The sequence below is a fragment of the Myxine glutinosa genome, chromosome 9 (genome assembly GCF_964187855.1).
Source record: "Myxine glutinosa chromosome 9, kmMyxGlut1.1, whole genome shotgun sequence".
Classification (NCBI taxonomy): domain Eukaryota; kingdom Metazoa; phylum Chordata; class Myxini; order Myxiniformes; family Myxinidae; genus Myxine; species Myxine glutinosa.
Window position 1 is genome coordinate 140238849 of NC_136269.1, and position 18667 is coordinate 140257515.

At 46.1% G+C, this 18667-nt stretch overlaps 1 protein-coding gene across 1 annotated transcript in view; it reads left to right on the forward strand.

Moving 5' to 3' along the window:
* LOC137414388 (regulation of nuclear pre-mRNA domain-containing protein 1B-like) overlaps nt 1-18667 on the forward strand; it is a 73133-nt gene that overhangs the window by 52087 nt on the left and 2379 nt on the right. Inside the window, exons 4-6 of the mRNA XM_078785009.1 lie at nt 17651-17793; nt 17956-18082; nt 18271-18446. Of these exons, the coding sequence (XP_078641135.1) occupies nt 17651-17793; nt 17956-18082; nt 18271-18446 (446 nt within the window). The remainder of the gene's footprint in view (nt 1-17650; nt 17794-17955; nt 18083-18270; nt 18447-18667) is intronic.

An 18667-nucleotide genomic window follows, 5' to 3' on the forward strand; every position in this document is an offset into this window, starting at 1 on the left:
AGGCCGAACGTGGCTAGGAGTAGCCGCTTGAGTGCCTCGTACTTGTGGCCGTCCGGTGGGTGGCGAAGGACGGACACAACTCGAGCGGCCGTGCCGGGCCCGAGGGAGGCGACGACGTGGCAATAGCGCGTGTCATCGCCGGTGAGGCGCCGAAGCTGAAATTGGGCTTCGGCCTGGACGAACCAGACTTCGGCCTGAGCCTCCCAAAATTCGTGAAGTTTGATGAAGTTGGCCATGGCAATGGCGTCGCGTGTGGAAGGATCTCTCCGGCAGATCCAACGTCGAGGGGGTCACCAGTAAAGCGCGGCGTTACGCGCGCTGCTTGCGAGCAAGGAGGAAGCGGACAAGCGGTAACTTATAAGCGTCTTTATTTCAGGAGCTCACTGTAACACTGGCGTGCTCCAGGCTGCGTGCCCGGTGTATATCATGAGGCCACGCCTACCCCTCGGGCGTGGCCACCGCCCACTTGGTGCGCGGAATGATGTCACCACGCCAGTGGGCTTTTGTGTCCGCCACAATATCACCTTTATCAATCAATATTGTTGAAATGAAGATCAAATAGCTATATATGAATATTGTCGTGCGAATCCCTCCGGTTAATACCAGGGACCGCGGAAGACCAGAACGGCTTTAATTGAGGCGACGGCCAATACGGATTTTGCTGTGGTCGCGCAGGAGGAAGAAGGAAAGTGGGAGCTGCGGTAAAAGCTTACCTGGAGCGCGCCGACTGCAGCTTCGATCCTCTGGGGAAATGAATTCAAGCGACCAACCAAGATTTTGAATGGGAAGGGAAAATAATACAAGGGTTTATTACAAATAAAGGCAGGGACAGGAAAAGCACGTGCCGGTAAATCTAATTCCTAAATCGGGATCCCGCACACCAGACCTCGAACACAAACAGGGGAATTAATTTACGAAAATAACACGTTCGTTATGTAATTGTGAAACGGGTATTGGCCTTATCTGGTCTTGTCGTCTTGCAGTGTAACGCGGCCCTGTCCGTCTGCCTCCGAGCTCCAGCAGGCCTCGTCGGTTCAACGGCACACCACGATGTCCCTCGCTCCAAAGGTCCAACGCAGAGCTGCACGAAGCAAGCGAACTCCACTCGGGCTCGGACTCAACTCGGGCTGCCGGCCGGGACTAAAGCTGCTGAAGCTGTAACTCTCCACTCGACCAGGGACAGGACTCTGAATAAAGCTCCTCACTCAACCAGGGACAGGACTGCGAACTGCGCTTCGTGTTCGCACTGCTACTCACAAGCCAACTCAACCAGGGCCAAGACTGCGAGCCAACTCAACCAGGGACAGGACGCTGCTCAACTCAGGATCGCACCGGGACTGCCAGGGCCAGGAATCTCTCAACTCGGGATCGCACCGGGACTGCCATCCCAGGAATCTGCGCGCAGAGTTCGGCGCGCTCTTTTTATAACCACTGGCGGTGATGTCAGCCTTGGCGCGCCACCCAACCAGAGCCTCGTAACTTCCCGCCCTTTGCCGAACCTCCTCGCGCCTTCCGCGTTGACCAATCACAGTCCTCCTGCGCGTGGTTATAGCATAAAACACATCAGTTCCTCTCACCTGAAACGCAGGTAGTTGCAGGTTGCTCAGACCCAAAGTGCCATCCACCCACAAAATCCCAAAATTTACCATTGAGCCAATCAAATTTCTCCAAATTTCACTTTTGTCCCCACTATACTGGCAGGTATGTGGGTCCGCATCCAACGGTGATCATCACTACACAACTACCTGTGGCCACGACAGCTCTGCACCTCTACCGTGCAAGGGTCATCGGGACAAGGTGAGCAGTCAAAACGCCAACATGGCCCATGAGTGTCCATAAGGGTGCGACCCACCGTCCATCCTTCGGCCCCCCTGCGAGGAACACAGCTACACCAGCCCCAGCTGGCCAATGTGGTGAGCACCTGCTGCCACAAACACTACCGCACGCACAACCTCGGCCCTGGGGGGCACAGTCGCAGTGCGTGGCATCCCTACAGCCACGTCCCCTGCACCTCCACATCATCCCGCAGTCCGACCACAGAACTGCAGCCCCCAGTGCCCACCCACACTTGACCACACCAAGGTCCAGTCGACAGCCATGCTCCACCAGGAGACCCACCCAGAAGACATGGTCCACACACCTCGGACATGCACAGCACCACGTTGACCCCCAGGCTACACAACTCCATCCCCATGACCCTGCGTCCCAAATATTGGCGCAATCACCCCCGCAACCAGTTGAAGGCTGTGTCTTGCTAACCTGTCAATTTTATCCCAGCCTCCAACACTTTGGTCTACACACCTGGATCAATAATGGTGCCACTGTGCAGTGACCACCATTACATTTCAAAATTCACCCTTACATTTACATCTAACTCTCTGATTACCCATGCCAAACATTTTTCACATTTCACTAACCTCACCAACGAAAGATGCTTTGCCATACACATGCCAGCCGAGCATAGCCCATATGCTCGGCAGTTTACACATTCCCAATTCAACACTCCCATGGCTCTCTTCCCAAACCGAGAGTCCACAAATCATAACGGAGCATCTGTGGAAGGTCACTCTCACACCATCACGTTCCACAGATGCCCCAATGGTTGTCCGGCAGGCTATGTCCATCCCTGTCCATGCGGTTCGACCCGCGTCCATAGCCCAGCACAGCATGTCAGGTCACCACATGCTGGCTGTCCCAGAGTCTCAGGGAGAGGGTGTCAGGCCGCATGCCCGGGTGGTCACCACATCAGGCCCAAGTTGGCCGTCCGCGGTGCCACCACCAAAGCACGACCCACAACACCTCTCCCTAGTGGTCCTCAATATTTACCATCCCAGGCTTGAGAAACCACCTCGGACCCCCTGGAGGTCCTAACCCCCACCAGGGCCCGGTGGCCCTGGCGGCCCGAGCCACATGCCCGGACGGCGGCACGACGGACAAGGGACGCCACACTCCACCAGACCCCCCGTGAGGCCCAGGTCGTACCATGCCACCCATGGCTGGACCCCATGTCCAAATCTCGCCAGCACAGCCCCCCAGCTGGCTGGTATCGCCAAATTTTGAAAGGGGCAAATTTCCCCCGAGGCCATCCCGAATGACCTTCCCTGGTCTGAATCCCGCAGCCCGGGGACCAACTCCAACCAAGACTGCTCCAAATCAAATTCCCATTTAAATGTAATTTCTTTTTCCTTTTAAATTTTTTTATTCCCACTGCCAAACCGCAGCTGCAGGTAACAACTCCCTCGGGTTGTTCCGCCCCTCCCTGCAGCTGGTCCAAATTCCCTTCAGGGACCAAATCGTCAGAGGCTCGATCTCCCGATCCCTCTGTCCGAATCCAGCCCGGAGCCAACACACTCCCCCAACTGGTTGTTCAATTTCGGAGCCTCCGTTGCCAAATTGCAGTGTATGGTGAGGGTCCCCTCGGTCACCACAACCACCTCCTCGGACCGACTCGCCTCATCCCCCAAGCTCCTTTGGGCCTTGTCCTCCATGGGACTGTCCCACTGTCCCAGGTCCCCAGCCGCCGTATCACATCATCCTCATCATCATCCCCCATCATTTGCGGCCCTGACAGGCTTTCCCCAATCAATACCCGGTCCGGCTCCATTACTCTGACACCCCCTATTGTTACCCCCTCTTGTTCCGAACCACCGCCCTGGCACAGAAAGAATTCAATTTCATTTCCCGGTTGAGGTGTTGACATCCACCCGGTCCCGATAAACCTCCAGGCCACGATGTGGGAAACATTCCCTGTTATCATTTATTTCTCCCTTCACCTCTTGGCACTCCACGCTCACTTGTTGACACTCCACGTTTACCTGTGGACACTCCCCATTAACCTCTTCATTTGCCATTCCCGGTGCAATTCCCAATTTGCCTTCCCCCGTTCCGATTATATTTCTGCCACCCCTCATTTGTTCCATCTGCTTACTGAATCCATCCATTTTGTTATTCAATTGCTTGCTCATTTGCATCATAAATTTCATTAAGACCTGGTCATCGTTCGGCGCCGTCCCTGCGGTGGGGGAAGTTCCACCACTACTCTCTACCCCCACTACTTCCGACTCACTCCCAGGGCTTCCCGCATCTTCCATCCTTTCTTCCATATAGCTCACCTTCTCCTCCGTTGAGAGAAGATCGCTACCCCGCGCGGATTTTATCTCAGAAATCGAATTAATTTTACTGGCGCGCTGTTCGCGTCCCGCGCACCGATCGACGATGCCAATTTATCGCCTCCTGACTAAAAAAAATTGTTTCCAGGGTTCTATCCCACTCCTGACACCAGTTGTCATGCGAATCCCTCCGGTTAATACCAGGGACCGCGGAAGACCAGAACGGCTTTAATTGAGGCGACGGCCAATACGGATTTTGCTATGGTCGCGCGGGAGGAAGAAGGAGAGTGTGAGCTGCGGTAAAAGCTTACCTGAAGCGTGCCGACTGCAGCTTCGATCCTGCGGGGAAATTAATTCAAGCGAACAACCAGGATTTTGAATGGGAAGGGAAAATAATACAAGAGTTTATTACAAATAAAGGCAGGGACAGGAAAAGCACGCGCCGGTAAATCTAATTCCTAAATCGGGATTCCGCACACCAGACCTCGAACACAAACAGGGGAATTAATTTACGAAAATAACACGTTCGTTATGTAATTGTGAAATGGGTATTGGCCTTATCTGGTCTTGTCGTCTTGCAGTGTAACATGGCCCCGCGGCCCTCTCCATCCGCCTTCGAGCACCACCAGGCCTCGCCGGTTCAATGGCACACCACGAGGTCCCTCGCCCCAAAGGTCCAACGCAGGGTTGCACGAAGCCAGCGAACTGCACTCGGACTCGACTCGGGCTGCGGGCCAGGACTAAAGCTGCTGAAGCTCTAACTCTCCACTCGACCAGGGACAGGACTCTGAATAAAGCTCCTCACTCAACCAGGGACAGGACTGTGAACTGCACTTAGTGTTCGCGCTGCTACTCACAAGCCAACTCAACCAGGGCCAAGACTGCGAGCCAACTCAACCAGGGCCAAGACTGCGAGCTAACTCAACCAGGGACAGGACGCTACTCAACTCGGGATCGCACCGGGACTCCCAGGGCCAGGAATCTCTCAACTCGGGATCGCACCGGGACTGCCAGGGTCAGGAATCTCTCAACTCGGGATCGCACCGGGACTGCCAGGGTCAGGAATCTCTCAACTCGGGATCGCACCGGGACTGCCAGGGCCAGGAATCTGCGCGCAGAGTTCGGCGCGCTCTTTTTATAACCACTGGCGGTGACGTCAGCCTCGGCGCGCCACCCAACCAGAGCCTCGTAACTTCCCGCCCTTTGCCAAACCTCCTCGCGCCTTCCGCGTTGATTCGCGCCTTCCGCGTTGACCAATCACAGTCGTCCTGCGCGTGGTTATAGCACGTAGCGTGTAGCATGGTCATAACTCGTGCGTGTAGCGTGCTACCCGGGGCCCAGCGGAGATGAAGCTGGCCGCGGTCCACGTGGCGGCACCCCGAGCCGGCCCCCCTTGCCTGTTCGTCTTCCAAAGTCATGTCAGGGAAGGGAATTATTTAATGTTGCGCTAGGGACCTAACTACGTGTTTACAGGTGTACATTGCCATAAGAGACAAAGGTTTGGCTACCAGGTGCGACACACAGGGGCGTTATTCTTAATCCCTATTCTATTTAACACACAAACATCCTGGTATGTTCACAGGTATACATCTTAACCGACAAATCGCCTAAACACACAGGACTTATTACAGGGCAGATTCCTTACCGCGACAGACGAAGCACGTTACCTATTCAGATGTAGCTGGCTCTACATATTGCTACCCCACCCGACATAACAATATATATATATATATATATGTGAATCCCTCTTACGTTCTCCAACCTTTAATGAGCAAAATAAATAACTGCTTGATGTTCCGATCAGCAACACGGACTACCGTGCATCCATTGACCTTTCTCAAGAGTAAAGAAAAACAATTCTACACCCCCCCCCCCCTTATATCAAGGGAAAAAGGGGGGTGGGGACACCGAAACCACCAATCAATCCCATTTGTTCATGAAAGGTTGGAGAACTCAAGATGGATTCATTTGATGTGTGTGTGTGTGTGTGTGTGTGTGTGTGTGTGTGTGTGTGTGTGTGTGTGTGTGTGTGTGTGTGTGTGTGTTGTGTTGTGTTGTGTTGTGTTGTGTTGTTTTGTGTTGTGTGTGTTGTGTGTGTTGTGTGTGTGTTAAAATGGGTTGTGATATCCAGGTGCGTGTCCGGCCGTTACATTTTTGCTACTCCTCCCTTGTCACATCTGGGTGATTGTTCTGAAATGAGACACATGAATACAAGACAGTATCATGAATACAAGACAGTATACTCCTCCCTTATTAGTCCCCTACCGGTGTACACCGGAGGGGACTATAGGTTTGCACGCCGTCCCTCCGTCTGTCAGTCCGTCACGCAAAGAACAGTTTTCCGGACTTTTTTTTCTAAACGCTTAATGCTAATGATTTCAAACTTGGCACATGGTTTCCTCATGATAAGTTACAGATCAAGTTCGAACTTCACGACGTTTCGATCATTTTTGACAAAGTTATGGCACTTTGAACTTTGGGAATTCTGATAATTCTGATGATGCTTAACTCAATGCCATTTTAAGTTTTAATTTCCTTTAAAAAAGATTTTCTCTGCAATAATAGGACCGATTGAGATCTAATTTTCACCATATGAGGGATTCGGTCTGTGGAATAGTTTAATGGTAATTATGATGTCACAGGTCACGTGGTTCGGCCGCCATATTGTTTTTCGTGAAAACACGAAAACCCCTTTTTCTCTGCAACGGCTGAACAGATCGAGGCCAAAATTTGCAGGCAGAATCGCATACCCATGACGAACAAAAAGGTCAGTGAGCATGACGTCATGCATCACATGGTTTCAGAGTTATGACGTTTTAAAGCATGAACCTTTAAAACCGAGCCCCTCCCTCATTTGTGATCCAATCGAGGGGAAACTTCACAGATCTGTTCAGCATGTTGGTCTACTAAAATGTCCTTTTGGAATTTGCGATAGGGCACGTGGTTTGGCAGATATCGTTAATTAAATGAAAATATTTTTAAAAAATGGATATCTCTTGTTTATTCTAGAGTTCTCCTCAAGCCGCACCGCGCGCCCTCAGCCTCGTCTCGCGAACGTCAAAAGCGTTCTACTGAGACTGTGCCCTCCCGCTTTCGGGAGGGGCGGAGCCAAGCCGAGCAACATATATATACACATCGATCATTGATCGTGAACCGGAAAATATAATAAATTACTGATATTTAGCGACTCGAAAGGTTCTTTATCAACAACTTATTTTCTCGTGCTTCTGCTGACCTGTCTGCAAGGTGTATAAATCGAAGTCCTGAGTGCGAATCACAGGTGAGCCCGACCTGAGGTAATTAGCGATTGGGAACGATTCAGAACCTGTGGGTAAATAACCCTTGGTAATTTCCCCCAACAGTTTTCCGGACGACAGACTGCCGGTAGGGACATGTATTGCAGCGCAATACTCAGAATGCTTGTTTACCAACCAATTGCTCTGAATTACGATACAGTAATTGGATTGTCCTAATAATGTAATTGGATTGTTCTTGTCACCTAACCAACTCATCCACCAAGTTTCGTCTGAATGGCCAAAACTTTGAGATATCGTGCTATATTTTGTTTTTGGTCCGATGTTTTGTTTGGGTCCGATGTCTCAGTAGAATCACTTTTTAAAATTAATCTGCATCTTCCCCAAATATATAATCAATTTGCCTTTCTCATACAACCCTGGTGTTGGGCTAGCGGCTAGGGTGCCGGCTTAGGATCCTTGGATCCTGGGTTCGAATCCCGGTCAATCGCTGAATTAACGCCAGGGGGGTTGACTCAGCCTGTCATCCTTCCGAGGTCGGCTAATTGAGTACCAGTTCACTGGTAATTCCCTGTTTGTCGTTAAAGGCGGCAAAAAGGGTTGGCGTCAGGAAGGGCATCCGGCCGTAAAACATTGCTTCAAAAAGGGGACCAAAAAACAACAACAACCATGGTTCCCGAAAAAGGCCAACCCCCGCTTTGCGGGGAAAAATGGCCTCTAAAGGTGGTTTTTATACACCCGGCTTTTGCCCTGGTACACTCAATTTGCCCTGGTGTTGGGCTAGCGGCTAGAGTGCCGGCTTAGGATCCTAGGATCCTGGGTTCGAATCTCGGTCGATCGCTGAATTAACGCCAGGGGGGTTGACTCAGCCTGTCATCCTTCCGAGGTCGGCTAATTGAGTACCAGTTCACTGGTAATTCCCTGTTTGTCGTTAAAGGCGGCAAAAAGGGTTGGCGTCAGGAAGGGCATCCGGCCGTAAAACATTGCTTCAAAAAGGGGACCGAAAAACAACAACAACCACGGTTCCCGAAAAAGGCCAACCCCCGCTTGCGGGGAAAAATGGCCTCTAAACGGTGGTTATACACCCGACCTGTCCAACAAGTTTGGTCTTTAAGTGGGCGACTTTGCAAAGAAGTTTGCCACATTTTTGACTTGCATTCCAAAATCATTATACCCGAGAAACTGAAACTTTTAATGAGTTTCTTTATGACAGTTTAAACTTTTGAAATGTCATCAAAACCACACAGTCCATTTTCACACGTGATTGTTCAGCACAAGATGGCCCTTAAATGTACTTGCACATTGTTACTGACACACCATCATCCTCACACACCACGTCATGTAAGCCAGATATCCTAAATGATCTGTTTATTTCAATGTCTCGAACAAAAGTGAAATATATTACGTGCAAAATCAAAGATTTCTCAAGTATATTGGTCGGTTGTTACTTGCCCGAAAAGATTCCGGCAAGTATGTTGATCTGTTCGTTTGTTTGTTACTTGCCGGAAGAAATTTTCCGGCAAGTATGTTGATCTGTTCGTTTGTTTGTTACTTGCCGGAAAATTTTTTCCGGCAAGTATGTTGATCTGTTCGTTTGTTACTTGCCGGAAAAATTTTTCCGGCAAGTATGTTGATCTGTTCGTTTGTCTGTTTGTCTGTCTGTCTGTCTGTCTGTCTGTCTGTCTGTTTGCAGCACTGCGTCTACACCGTTGCACGGAGAATCGCCAAACTTTGCACACATATTGGCCTTGCCCTGGAATAGACTGTGCCCAATTGATGACGTCATCGGTGACGTGGTTCGGCCGCCATCTTGGAAAAACCGAAAAACTTTGCACCTCTATATCTCCGAAAGTACTGTACAGAAAAAATTGAGACATGGCTCATTGTAAAGAACTCTCCATGGGGAATAAAATATGTTAATGATGACGTCATATGTCACGTGGTCGGCCGCCATCTTGGAAAAACGGCAAAAATTTGCACCACTATATCTCCAAAAGTGCTGAACAGAAAAAATTGAGACGTGGCTCATTGTAAAGAACTCTCCATGGGGAATAAAATATGTTAATGATGACGTCATATGTCACGTGGTCGGCCGCCATCTTGGAAAAACGGCAAAACTTTGCACCACTATATCTCCAAAAGTGCTGAACAGAAAAAATTGAGACATGGCTCATTGGAAAGAACTCTCCATGGGGAATAAAATATGTTAATGATGACGTCATCAGTCACGTGGTCGGCCGCCATCTTGGAAAAACGGCAAAACTTTGCACCACGAAATCTCCAAAAGTGCTGAACAGAAAAAATTGAGACATGGCTCATTGTAAAGAACTCTCCATGGGGAATAAAATATGTTAATGATGATGTCATATGTCACGTGGTCGGCCGCCATCTTGGAAAAACGGCAAAAATTTGCACCACTATATCTCCAAAAGTGCTGAACAGAAAAAATTGAGACATGGCTCATTGTAAAGAACTCTCCATGGGGAATAAAATTTGTTAATGATGACGTCATATGTCACGTGGTTCGGCCGCCATCTTGGAAAAAAATTGCACCTCCATATCTCTGAAAGTGCTGAATAGAAAAAATTGAGACATGGCTCATTGAAAAGAACTCTCCATGGGGAATAAAATAAGTTAATGATGACGTCATCTATCACGTGTTTCGGCCGCCATATTTGTCCTAAATGGCCGACAAAAAAGTACATTCCGGCAAGTCCTAGGTCTCTGACCGATTTTTTTGTCTGTCTGTCTGTTTGTCTGTCTGTTTGTCTGTTTGCAGCACTGCGTCTACACCGTTGCACGGAGAATCGCCAAACTTTGCACACATATTGGTCTTGCCCTGGAATAGACTGTGCCCAATTGATGACGTCATCGGTGACGTGGTTCGGCCGCCATCTTGGAAAAACCGAAAAACTTTGCACCTCTATATCTCCGAAAGTACTGTACAGATAAAATTGAGACATGGCTCATTGTAAAGAACTCTCCATGGGGAATAAAATATGTTAATGATGACGTCATATGTCACGTGGTCGGCCGCCATCTTGGAAAAACCGAAAAACTTAGCACCTCCATATCTCCAAAAGTGCTGAACAGAAAAAATTGAGACATGACTCATTGTAAAGAACTCCCCATGGGGAATAAAATATGTTAATGATGACGTCATCAGTCACGTGGTCAGCTGCCATCTTGGAAAAACGGCAAAACTTTGCACCACTAAATCTTCAAAAGTGCTGAACAGAAAAAATTGAGACATGGCTCAATGTAAAGAACTCTCCATGGGGAATAAAATATGTTAATGATCATGTCATATGTCACGTGGTCGGCCGCCATCTTGGAAAAACGACAAAACTTTGCACCACTATATCTCCAAAAGTGCTGAACAGAAAATATTGAGACATGGCTCATTGTAAAGAACTCTCCATGGGGAATAAAATATGTTAATGATGACGTCATATGTCAGGTGGTCGGCCGCCATCTTGGAAAAACGGCAAAACTTTGCACCACTATATTTCCAAAAGTGCTGAATAGAAAAAATTGAGACATGGCTCATTGCAAAGAACTCTCCATGGGGAATAAAATATGTTAATGATGACGTCATCGGTCACGTGGTTCGGCCGCCATCTTGGAAAAAACGAAAAAATTTGCACCTCCATATCCCCGAAAGTGCTGAATAGAAAAAATTGAGACATGGCTCATTGTAAAGAACTCTCCATGGGGAATCAAATATGTTCATCATGACGTCATTGGTCACGTGGTTCGGCTGCCATATTTGTCCTAAATGGCCAATAAAAAAGTACATTCCGGCAAGTCCTCGGTCTCTGACCGATTTTTCATCTGTTTGTTACTTGCCGGAAAATTTTTTCCGGCAAGTATGTTGATCTGTTCGTTTGTTTGTCTGTTTGTCTGTCTGTCTGTTTGTCTGTTTGTCTGTCTGTTTGCAGCACTGCGTCTACACCGTTGCACGGAGAATCGCTAAACTTTGCACACATATTGGTCTTGCCCTGGAATAGACTGTGCCCAATTGATGACGTCATCGGTGACGTGGTTCGGCCGCCATCTTGGAAAAACCGAAAAAGTTTGCACCTCTATATCTCCGAAAGTACTGTACAGAAAAAATTGAGACATGGCTCATTGTAAAGAACTCTCCATGGGGAATAAAATATGTTAATGATGACGTCATATGTCACGTGGTCGGCCGCCATCTTGGAAAAACGGCAAAAATTTGCACCACTATATCTCCAAAAGTGCTGAACAGAAAAAATTGAGACATGGCTCATTGTAAAGAACTCTCCATGGGGAATAAAATATGTTAATGATGACGTCATCAGTCATGTGGTCGGCCACCATCTTGGAAAAACCGAAAAACTTAGCACCTCCATATCTCCGAAAGTGCTGAATAGAAAAAATTGAGACATGGCTCATTGTAAAGAACTCTCCATGGGGAATAAAATATGTTAATGATGATGTCATCGGTCACGTGGTTCGGCCGCCATCTTGGAAAAACCGAAAAACTCTGCACCTCCACATCTCCAAAAGTCCTGAATAGAAAAAATTGAGGTATGGCTCATTGTAAAGAACTCTCCATGGGGAATAAAATATGTTAATGATGACGTCATCGATCACGTGGTTCGGCCGCCATATTTGTCCTAAATGGCCGATAAAAAAGTACATTCCGGCAAGTCCTCGGTCTCTGACCGATTTTTACTTGCCGGAAAAATTTTCCGGCAAGTATGTTGATCTGTTCGTTTGTTTGTCTGTTTGTCTGTCTGTCTGTTTGTCTGTCTGTCTGTCTGTCTGTTTGCAGCACTGCGTCTACACCGTTGCACGTAGAATCGCCAAACTTTGCACACATATTGGTCTTGCCCTGGAATAGACTGTGCCCTATTGATGACGTCATCGGTGACGTGGTTCGGCCGCCATCTTGGAAAAACCGAAAAACTTTGCACCTCTATATCTCCGAAAGTACTGAACAGAAAACATTGAGACATGGCTCATTGTAAAGAACTCTCCATGGGGAATAAAATATGTAAATGATGACGTCATTAGTCACGTGGTTCGGTCGCCATCTTGGAAAAACGGCAAAACGTTGCGCCACTATATCTCCAAAAGTGCTGAACAGAAAAAATTGAGACATGGCTCATTGTAAAGAACTCTCCATGGGGAATAAAATATGTTAATGATGACGTCATATGTCACGTGGTCGGCCGCCATCTTGGAAAAACGGCAAAACGTTGCGCCACTATATCTCCAAAAGTGCTGAACAGAAAAAATTGAGACATGGCTCATTGTAAAGAACTCTCCATGGGGAATAAAATTTGTTAATGATGACGTCATATGTCACGTGGTTCGGCCGCCATCTTGGAAAAACCGAAAAACTTAGCACCTCTATGTGTCCATAAGTGCTGAATAGAAAAAATTGAGACATGCCTCATTGTAAAGAACTCTCCATGGGGAATAAAATATGTTAATGATGACGTCATCGGTCACGTGGTTCGGCCGCCATATTTGTCCTCAATGGCCAATAAAAAAGTACATTCCGGCAAGTCCTCGGTCTCTGACCGATTTTTCATCTGTCTGTCTGTTTGTCTGTCTGTCTGTTTGCAGCACTGCGTCTACACTGTTGCACGTAGAATCGCCAAACTTTGCACACATATTGGTCTTGCCCTGGAATAGACTGTGCCCAATTGATGACGTCATCAGTGACGTGGTTCGGCCGCCATCTTGGAAAAACCAAAAAACCTTGCACTTCTATATCTCCGAAAGTACTGAACAGAAAAAATTGAGACATGGCTCATTGTAAAGAACTCTCCATGGGGAATAAAATATGTTAATGATGACATCATCAGTCACGTGGTCGGCCGCCATCTTGGAAAAACGGCAAAACTTTGCACCACGAAATCTCCAAAAGTGCTGAACAGAAAAAATTGAGACATGGCTCATTGTAAAGAACTCTCGATGGGGAATAAAATATGTTAATGATGACATCATCAGTCACGTGATCGGCCGCCATCTTGGAAAAACGGCAAAACTTTGCACCACGAAATCTCCAAAAGTGCTGATCAGAAAACATTGAGACATGGCTCATTGTAAAGAACTCTCCATGGGGAATAAAATTTGTTAATGATGACGTCATATGTCAGGTGGTTCGGCCGCCATCTTGGAAAAACCGAAAAATTTTGCACCTCCATATCTGAATGTGCTGAATAGAAAAAATTGAGACATGGCTCATTGTAAAGAACTCTCCATGGGGAATAAAATATGTTAATGATGACGTCATATGTCACGTGGTCGGCCGCCATCTTGGGAAAACGGCAAAACGTTGCACCACTATATCTCCAAAAGTGCTGAACAGAAAAAATTGAGACATGGCTCATTGTAAAGAACTCTCCATGGGGAATAAAATATGTTAATGCTGACGTCATATGTCACGTGGTTCGGCCGCCATCTTGGAAAAACTGAAAAAATTTGCTCCGCTATATCTCCGAAAGTACTGAACAGAAAAAATTGAGACATGGCTCATTGTAAAGAACTCTCCATGGGGAATGAAATATTTTAATGATGACGTCATCAGTCACGTGATCGGCCGCCATCTTGGAAAAACGGCAAAACTTTGCACCTCCACATCTCCGAAAGTGCTGAATAGAAAAAATTGAGACATGGCTCATTGTAAAGAACTCTCCATGTGGAATAAAATATGTTAATGATGACGTCATCGTTCACGTGGTTCGGCCGCCATCTTGGAAAAACCGAAAAACTTTGCACCTCCATATCTCTGAAAGTGCTGAATAGAAAAAATTGAGACATGGCTCATTGTAAAGAACTCTCCATGGGGAATAAATTATGTTCATGATGACGTCATCAGTCACGTGGTTCGGTCGCCATCTTGGAAAAACGGCAAAACGTTGCGCCACTATACCTCCAAAAGTGCTGAACAGAAAAAATTGAGATATGGCTCATTGTAAAGAACTCTCCATGGGGAATAAAATATGTTACTGATGACGTCATCAGTCACGTGGTTCGGCCGCCATCTTAGAAAAACCGAAAAACCTTGCACCTCCATATCTCCGAAAGTGCTGAATAGAAAAAATTGAGACATGGCTCATTGTAAAGAACTCTCCATGGGGAATAAAATATGTTAATGATGACGTCATCGGTCACGTGGTTCGGTCGCCATCTTGGAAAAACCGAAAAACTTTGCACCACTATATCTCCAAAAGTGCTGAATAGAAAAAATTGAGACATGGCTCATTGTAAAGAACTCTCCATGGGGAATAAAATATGTTAATGATGATGCCATTGGTCACGTGGTTCGGCCGCCATCTTGGAAAAACGGGAAAACTTTGCACCACTATATCTCCAAAAGTGCAGAATGGAAAAAATTGAGAGATGGCTCATTGTAAAGAACTCTCCATGGGGAATAAAATATGTTAATGATGACGTCATGTATCACGTAGTTCGGCCGCCATATTTGTTCTAAATGGCCAATAAACCTCCATATCTCTGAAAGTACTGAATAGAAAAAATTGAGACATGGCTCATTGTAAAGAACTCTCCATGGGGAATAAGTTATGTTCATGATGACGTCATCAGTCACGTGGTTCGGTCGCCATCTTGGAAAAACGGCAAAACGTTGCGCCACTATACCTCCAAAAGTGCTGAACAGAAAAAATTGAGATATGGCTCATTGTAAAGAACTCTCCATGGGGAATAAAATATGTTACTGATGACGTCATCGGTCACGTGGTTCGGCCGCCGTCTTGGAAAAACCGAAAAACTTTGCACCTCTATATCTCCGAAAGTACTGAACAGGAAAAATTGAGACATGGCTCATTGTAAAGAACTCTCCATGGGGAATGGAATATGTTAATGATGACGTCATCGGTCACGTGGTTCGGCCGCCATCTTGGAAAAACCGAAAAACTTTGCACCTCCATTTCTCTGAAAGTACTGAATAGAAAAAATGGAGACATGGCTCATTGCAAAGAACTCTCCATGGGGAATAAAATATGTTAATGATGACGTCATCAGTCACGTGGTTCGGCCGCCATCTTGGAAAAACCAACTTAGCACCTCCATATCTCCAAAAGTGCTGAATAGAAAAAATTGAGACATGGCTCATTGTAAAGAACTCTTCATGGGGAATAAAATATGTTAATGATGACAGCATCAGTCACGTGGTTTGGCCGCCATATTTGTCCTAAATGGCCGATAAAAAAGTAAATTCCGGCAAGTCCTCGGTCTGACCGATTTTTCATCTGCTTGTCTGTCTGTTTGCAGCACTACGTCTACACCGTTGCACGTAGAATCGCCAAACTTTGCACACATATTGGTCTTGCCCTGGAATAGACTGTGCCCAATTGATGACGTCATCGGTCACGTGGTTCGGCCGCCATCTTGGAAAAACCGAAAAACTTTGCACCTCTATATCTCCAAAAGTACTGAACAGAAAAAATTGAGACATGGCTCATTGTAAAGAACTCTCCATGGGGAATAAAATATGTTAATGATGACGTCATCAGTCACGTGGTTCGGCCGCCCTCTTGGAAAAACCGAAAAACTTTGCACCTCCATATCTCCGAAAGTACTGAATAGAAAAAATTGAGACATGGCTCATTGTAAAGAACTCTCCATGGGGAATAAAACATGTTAATGATGACGTCATAGGTCACGTGGTTCAGCCGCCATCTTGGAAAAACCGAAAAACTTTGCACCTCCATATCCAAAAGTGTTGAATAGAAAAAATTGAGACATGGCTCATTGTAAAGAACTCTCCATGGGGAATAAAATGTGTTAATGATGACGTCATCGGTCACGTGGTTCGGCCGCCATATTTGTCCTAAATGGCCGATAAAAAAAGTAAATTCCGGCAAGTCCTCAGTCTCTGACCGATTTTTCATTTGTTTCTGTCTGTTTGTCCTACAGGTCACAATTCTAAACCGATCGTCATGAAACTTCACCAAGTTGTAGAGGTCATCACAATTGAGAAGCCTATTGATTTTGAGGTCAAAGGTCATCTGGAGGTCAATTTTCTACAATCGCCATTTTTAATCCGATTGACTTGGAAATTGAACAGCATTTGTATATTGAGTCAATAAATTGGGAAACCAACTAGTTTTGAGGTCAAATGGTCAAAGGGAAAATTTTCAAAATCATCTGTTTTCATCTGCAAAACCGTCAATTTCCAACCGATTGACTTGAAATAGAACAGCATTTGCATATCGAGTCACTGAATAGAGAAACCAACTATTATCGAGGTAAAAAGGGCAAAGGTCAACTCAAGGTCCAACTTCCAAAATCACCAATTTTCATCTGAAAACCCATCAATTTTCATCAGAATGACTTGAAAATTTAACAGCATTTGCATAGCGCCTCACTGATTTGGGAAACAAACTATATTTGAGTTCAAAAGGTCAAGGTCAACTCAAGGTCAAACTTCCAAAATCATCAATTTTCATCTGAAAAACCATCAATTTTCATCCGATTGACTTGTTAATTGAACAGCATTATTGAGTCACTAAATAAGGAAACCAACTATTTTTGAGGTAAAAGGTCAACTGAAAGTCAAACTTCCAAAATCATCAATTTTCATCTGAAAAACCATCAATTTTCATCTGATTGAATTGAAAATTGAACAGCATTTGCACATTGTTTCATTAAATAGGGAAACCAACTATTTTTGAGTTCAACGGTTAACTCTAGATCAAACTAACAAAATCGTCAATTTTCATCTGAAAAATCGTAAATTTTCATCCGATTGAGTTTAAAAAAAAACGGCATTTGCACATTGCATCACTCAATGAGGAAACCAACTATTTTTGAGGTCAAAGATCAACTCAAGGTCAACCTTCCAAAATCATCAATTTTCATCTGATTGACTTGAAAATTTAACAGCATCTGCATCGTCCCTCACTGAATTGGGAAACAAACTGTTTTTGAGGTCAAAATGTCAAAGGTCAAACTTCTAAGATCAATTATCATCTGAAATATCGTCACTTTTCATCCTATTGACCTGAGCTTTGATCAAGATCGTCAATTTTAATCTTGATGAAATGAACAATTGGATGGATCAATGGAAACATTTTTTTTGGCAGGGGGGTGGGTGGGGGGGGGGGGGGGGGTGTGTTGGGTGGATTTTGCAAGAATCGTGCTCTGCATGATGTCTTCTTGTTATTGGTATTAATTATCTATGAGCCAATTATGTAAGTATATTGTTGAATTTTACAGTCATGTGGAATCTTTTGCACCATCATGTTTGGTTATTATTTTACCTCTCATTGATACACGTAGGTGAGCGAAAGGCAAAGAAGAGGCCGCTGGAGCAGGTGCAAGTGCAGGTGCAACCTCAGGTTCAGGTTCAGGTTCAGGCTCAGGCTCAGGTGGAAGAGGAGAGTGATTACCTGACAGGTAGTTCTCCAAAGGAGCCACCAGAGGTACTTGCTCATCCAGCATTGTAGTCTGTGTGCCAGGCGGTTTACCACTGTTCAATAACTCTTTTTAATCCTACTGTAGAGTTGTTGGGATGCCACATCGTGATCAACCGTCTGTTTGATGCACCTTGACTGGGATGATTGTGTATTTTTGTTCGTTCTTAGACAGGGGATTTGATCAAGGTGCTGCAGGAACTGGAAAGTGCGGCGTCTGGTGATGCCGCCGTGCGCCAAAAGATTGCTTCTCTGCCGCCAGAGGTTCAGGACATTACGCTGTTGGACCGCATTAATGGTGGGTGCACTGTGCAGCCGCTGAGGTTGTCACTTCACCACACGACAAATGCAGTACAACACAACAACCACTGTGAAACACATTTGAGTCTAAATTGTGTTAACGCACACTTTTGCATCAAATTTTGATTTATAACCTTTGTTCTTATTTGCTATTGGACCTCCACCACCCTCTTTCAATTAATGCAGACCGTGAATCAGCAGAGCAGCTGGCAAACACAGTAGAACAGGCCTGCCTGCTGCTCGCAGACTACAATGGCCGCCTCGCAGCCGAGCTAGAAGACAGGAGGCAACTCGGCCGCATGCTGGCCGATTATACTCGCAAGCAGCGGGAGGCACTGCAGGAAAAGGAGCGCAAGTTGGAAGTATGGTCTCAGACTTTAGTGACTCTCCCTTTGTCATTTCAGATCTCCTTGAATGAACACTTGTGACATTAAATGAAGTGACCGGGAGGCGGCTTGGTGTGACTCGTAGTTAACATTCTAAACACTTGTAACTGGATGGTTTAGCAGTTTAAGTACAAGGTGGAAGAAAGCTCAAGCAAATCCCTATTTAGAGAACCTTGCAGATTGACCTCCAATTTTAG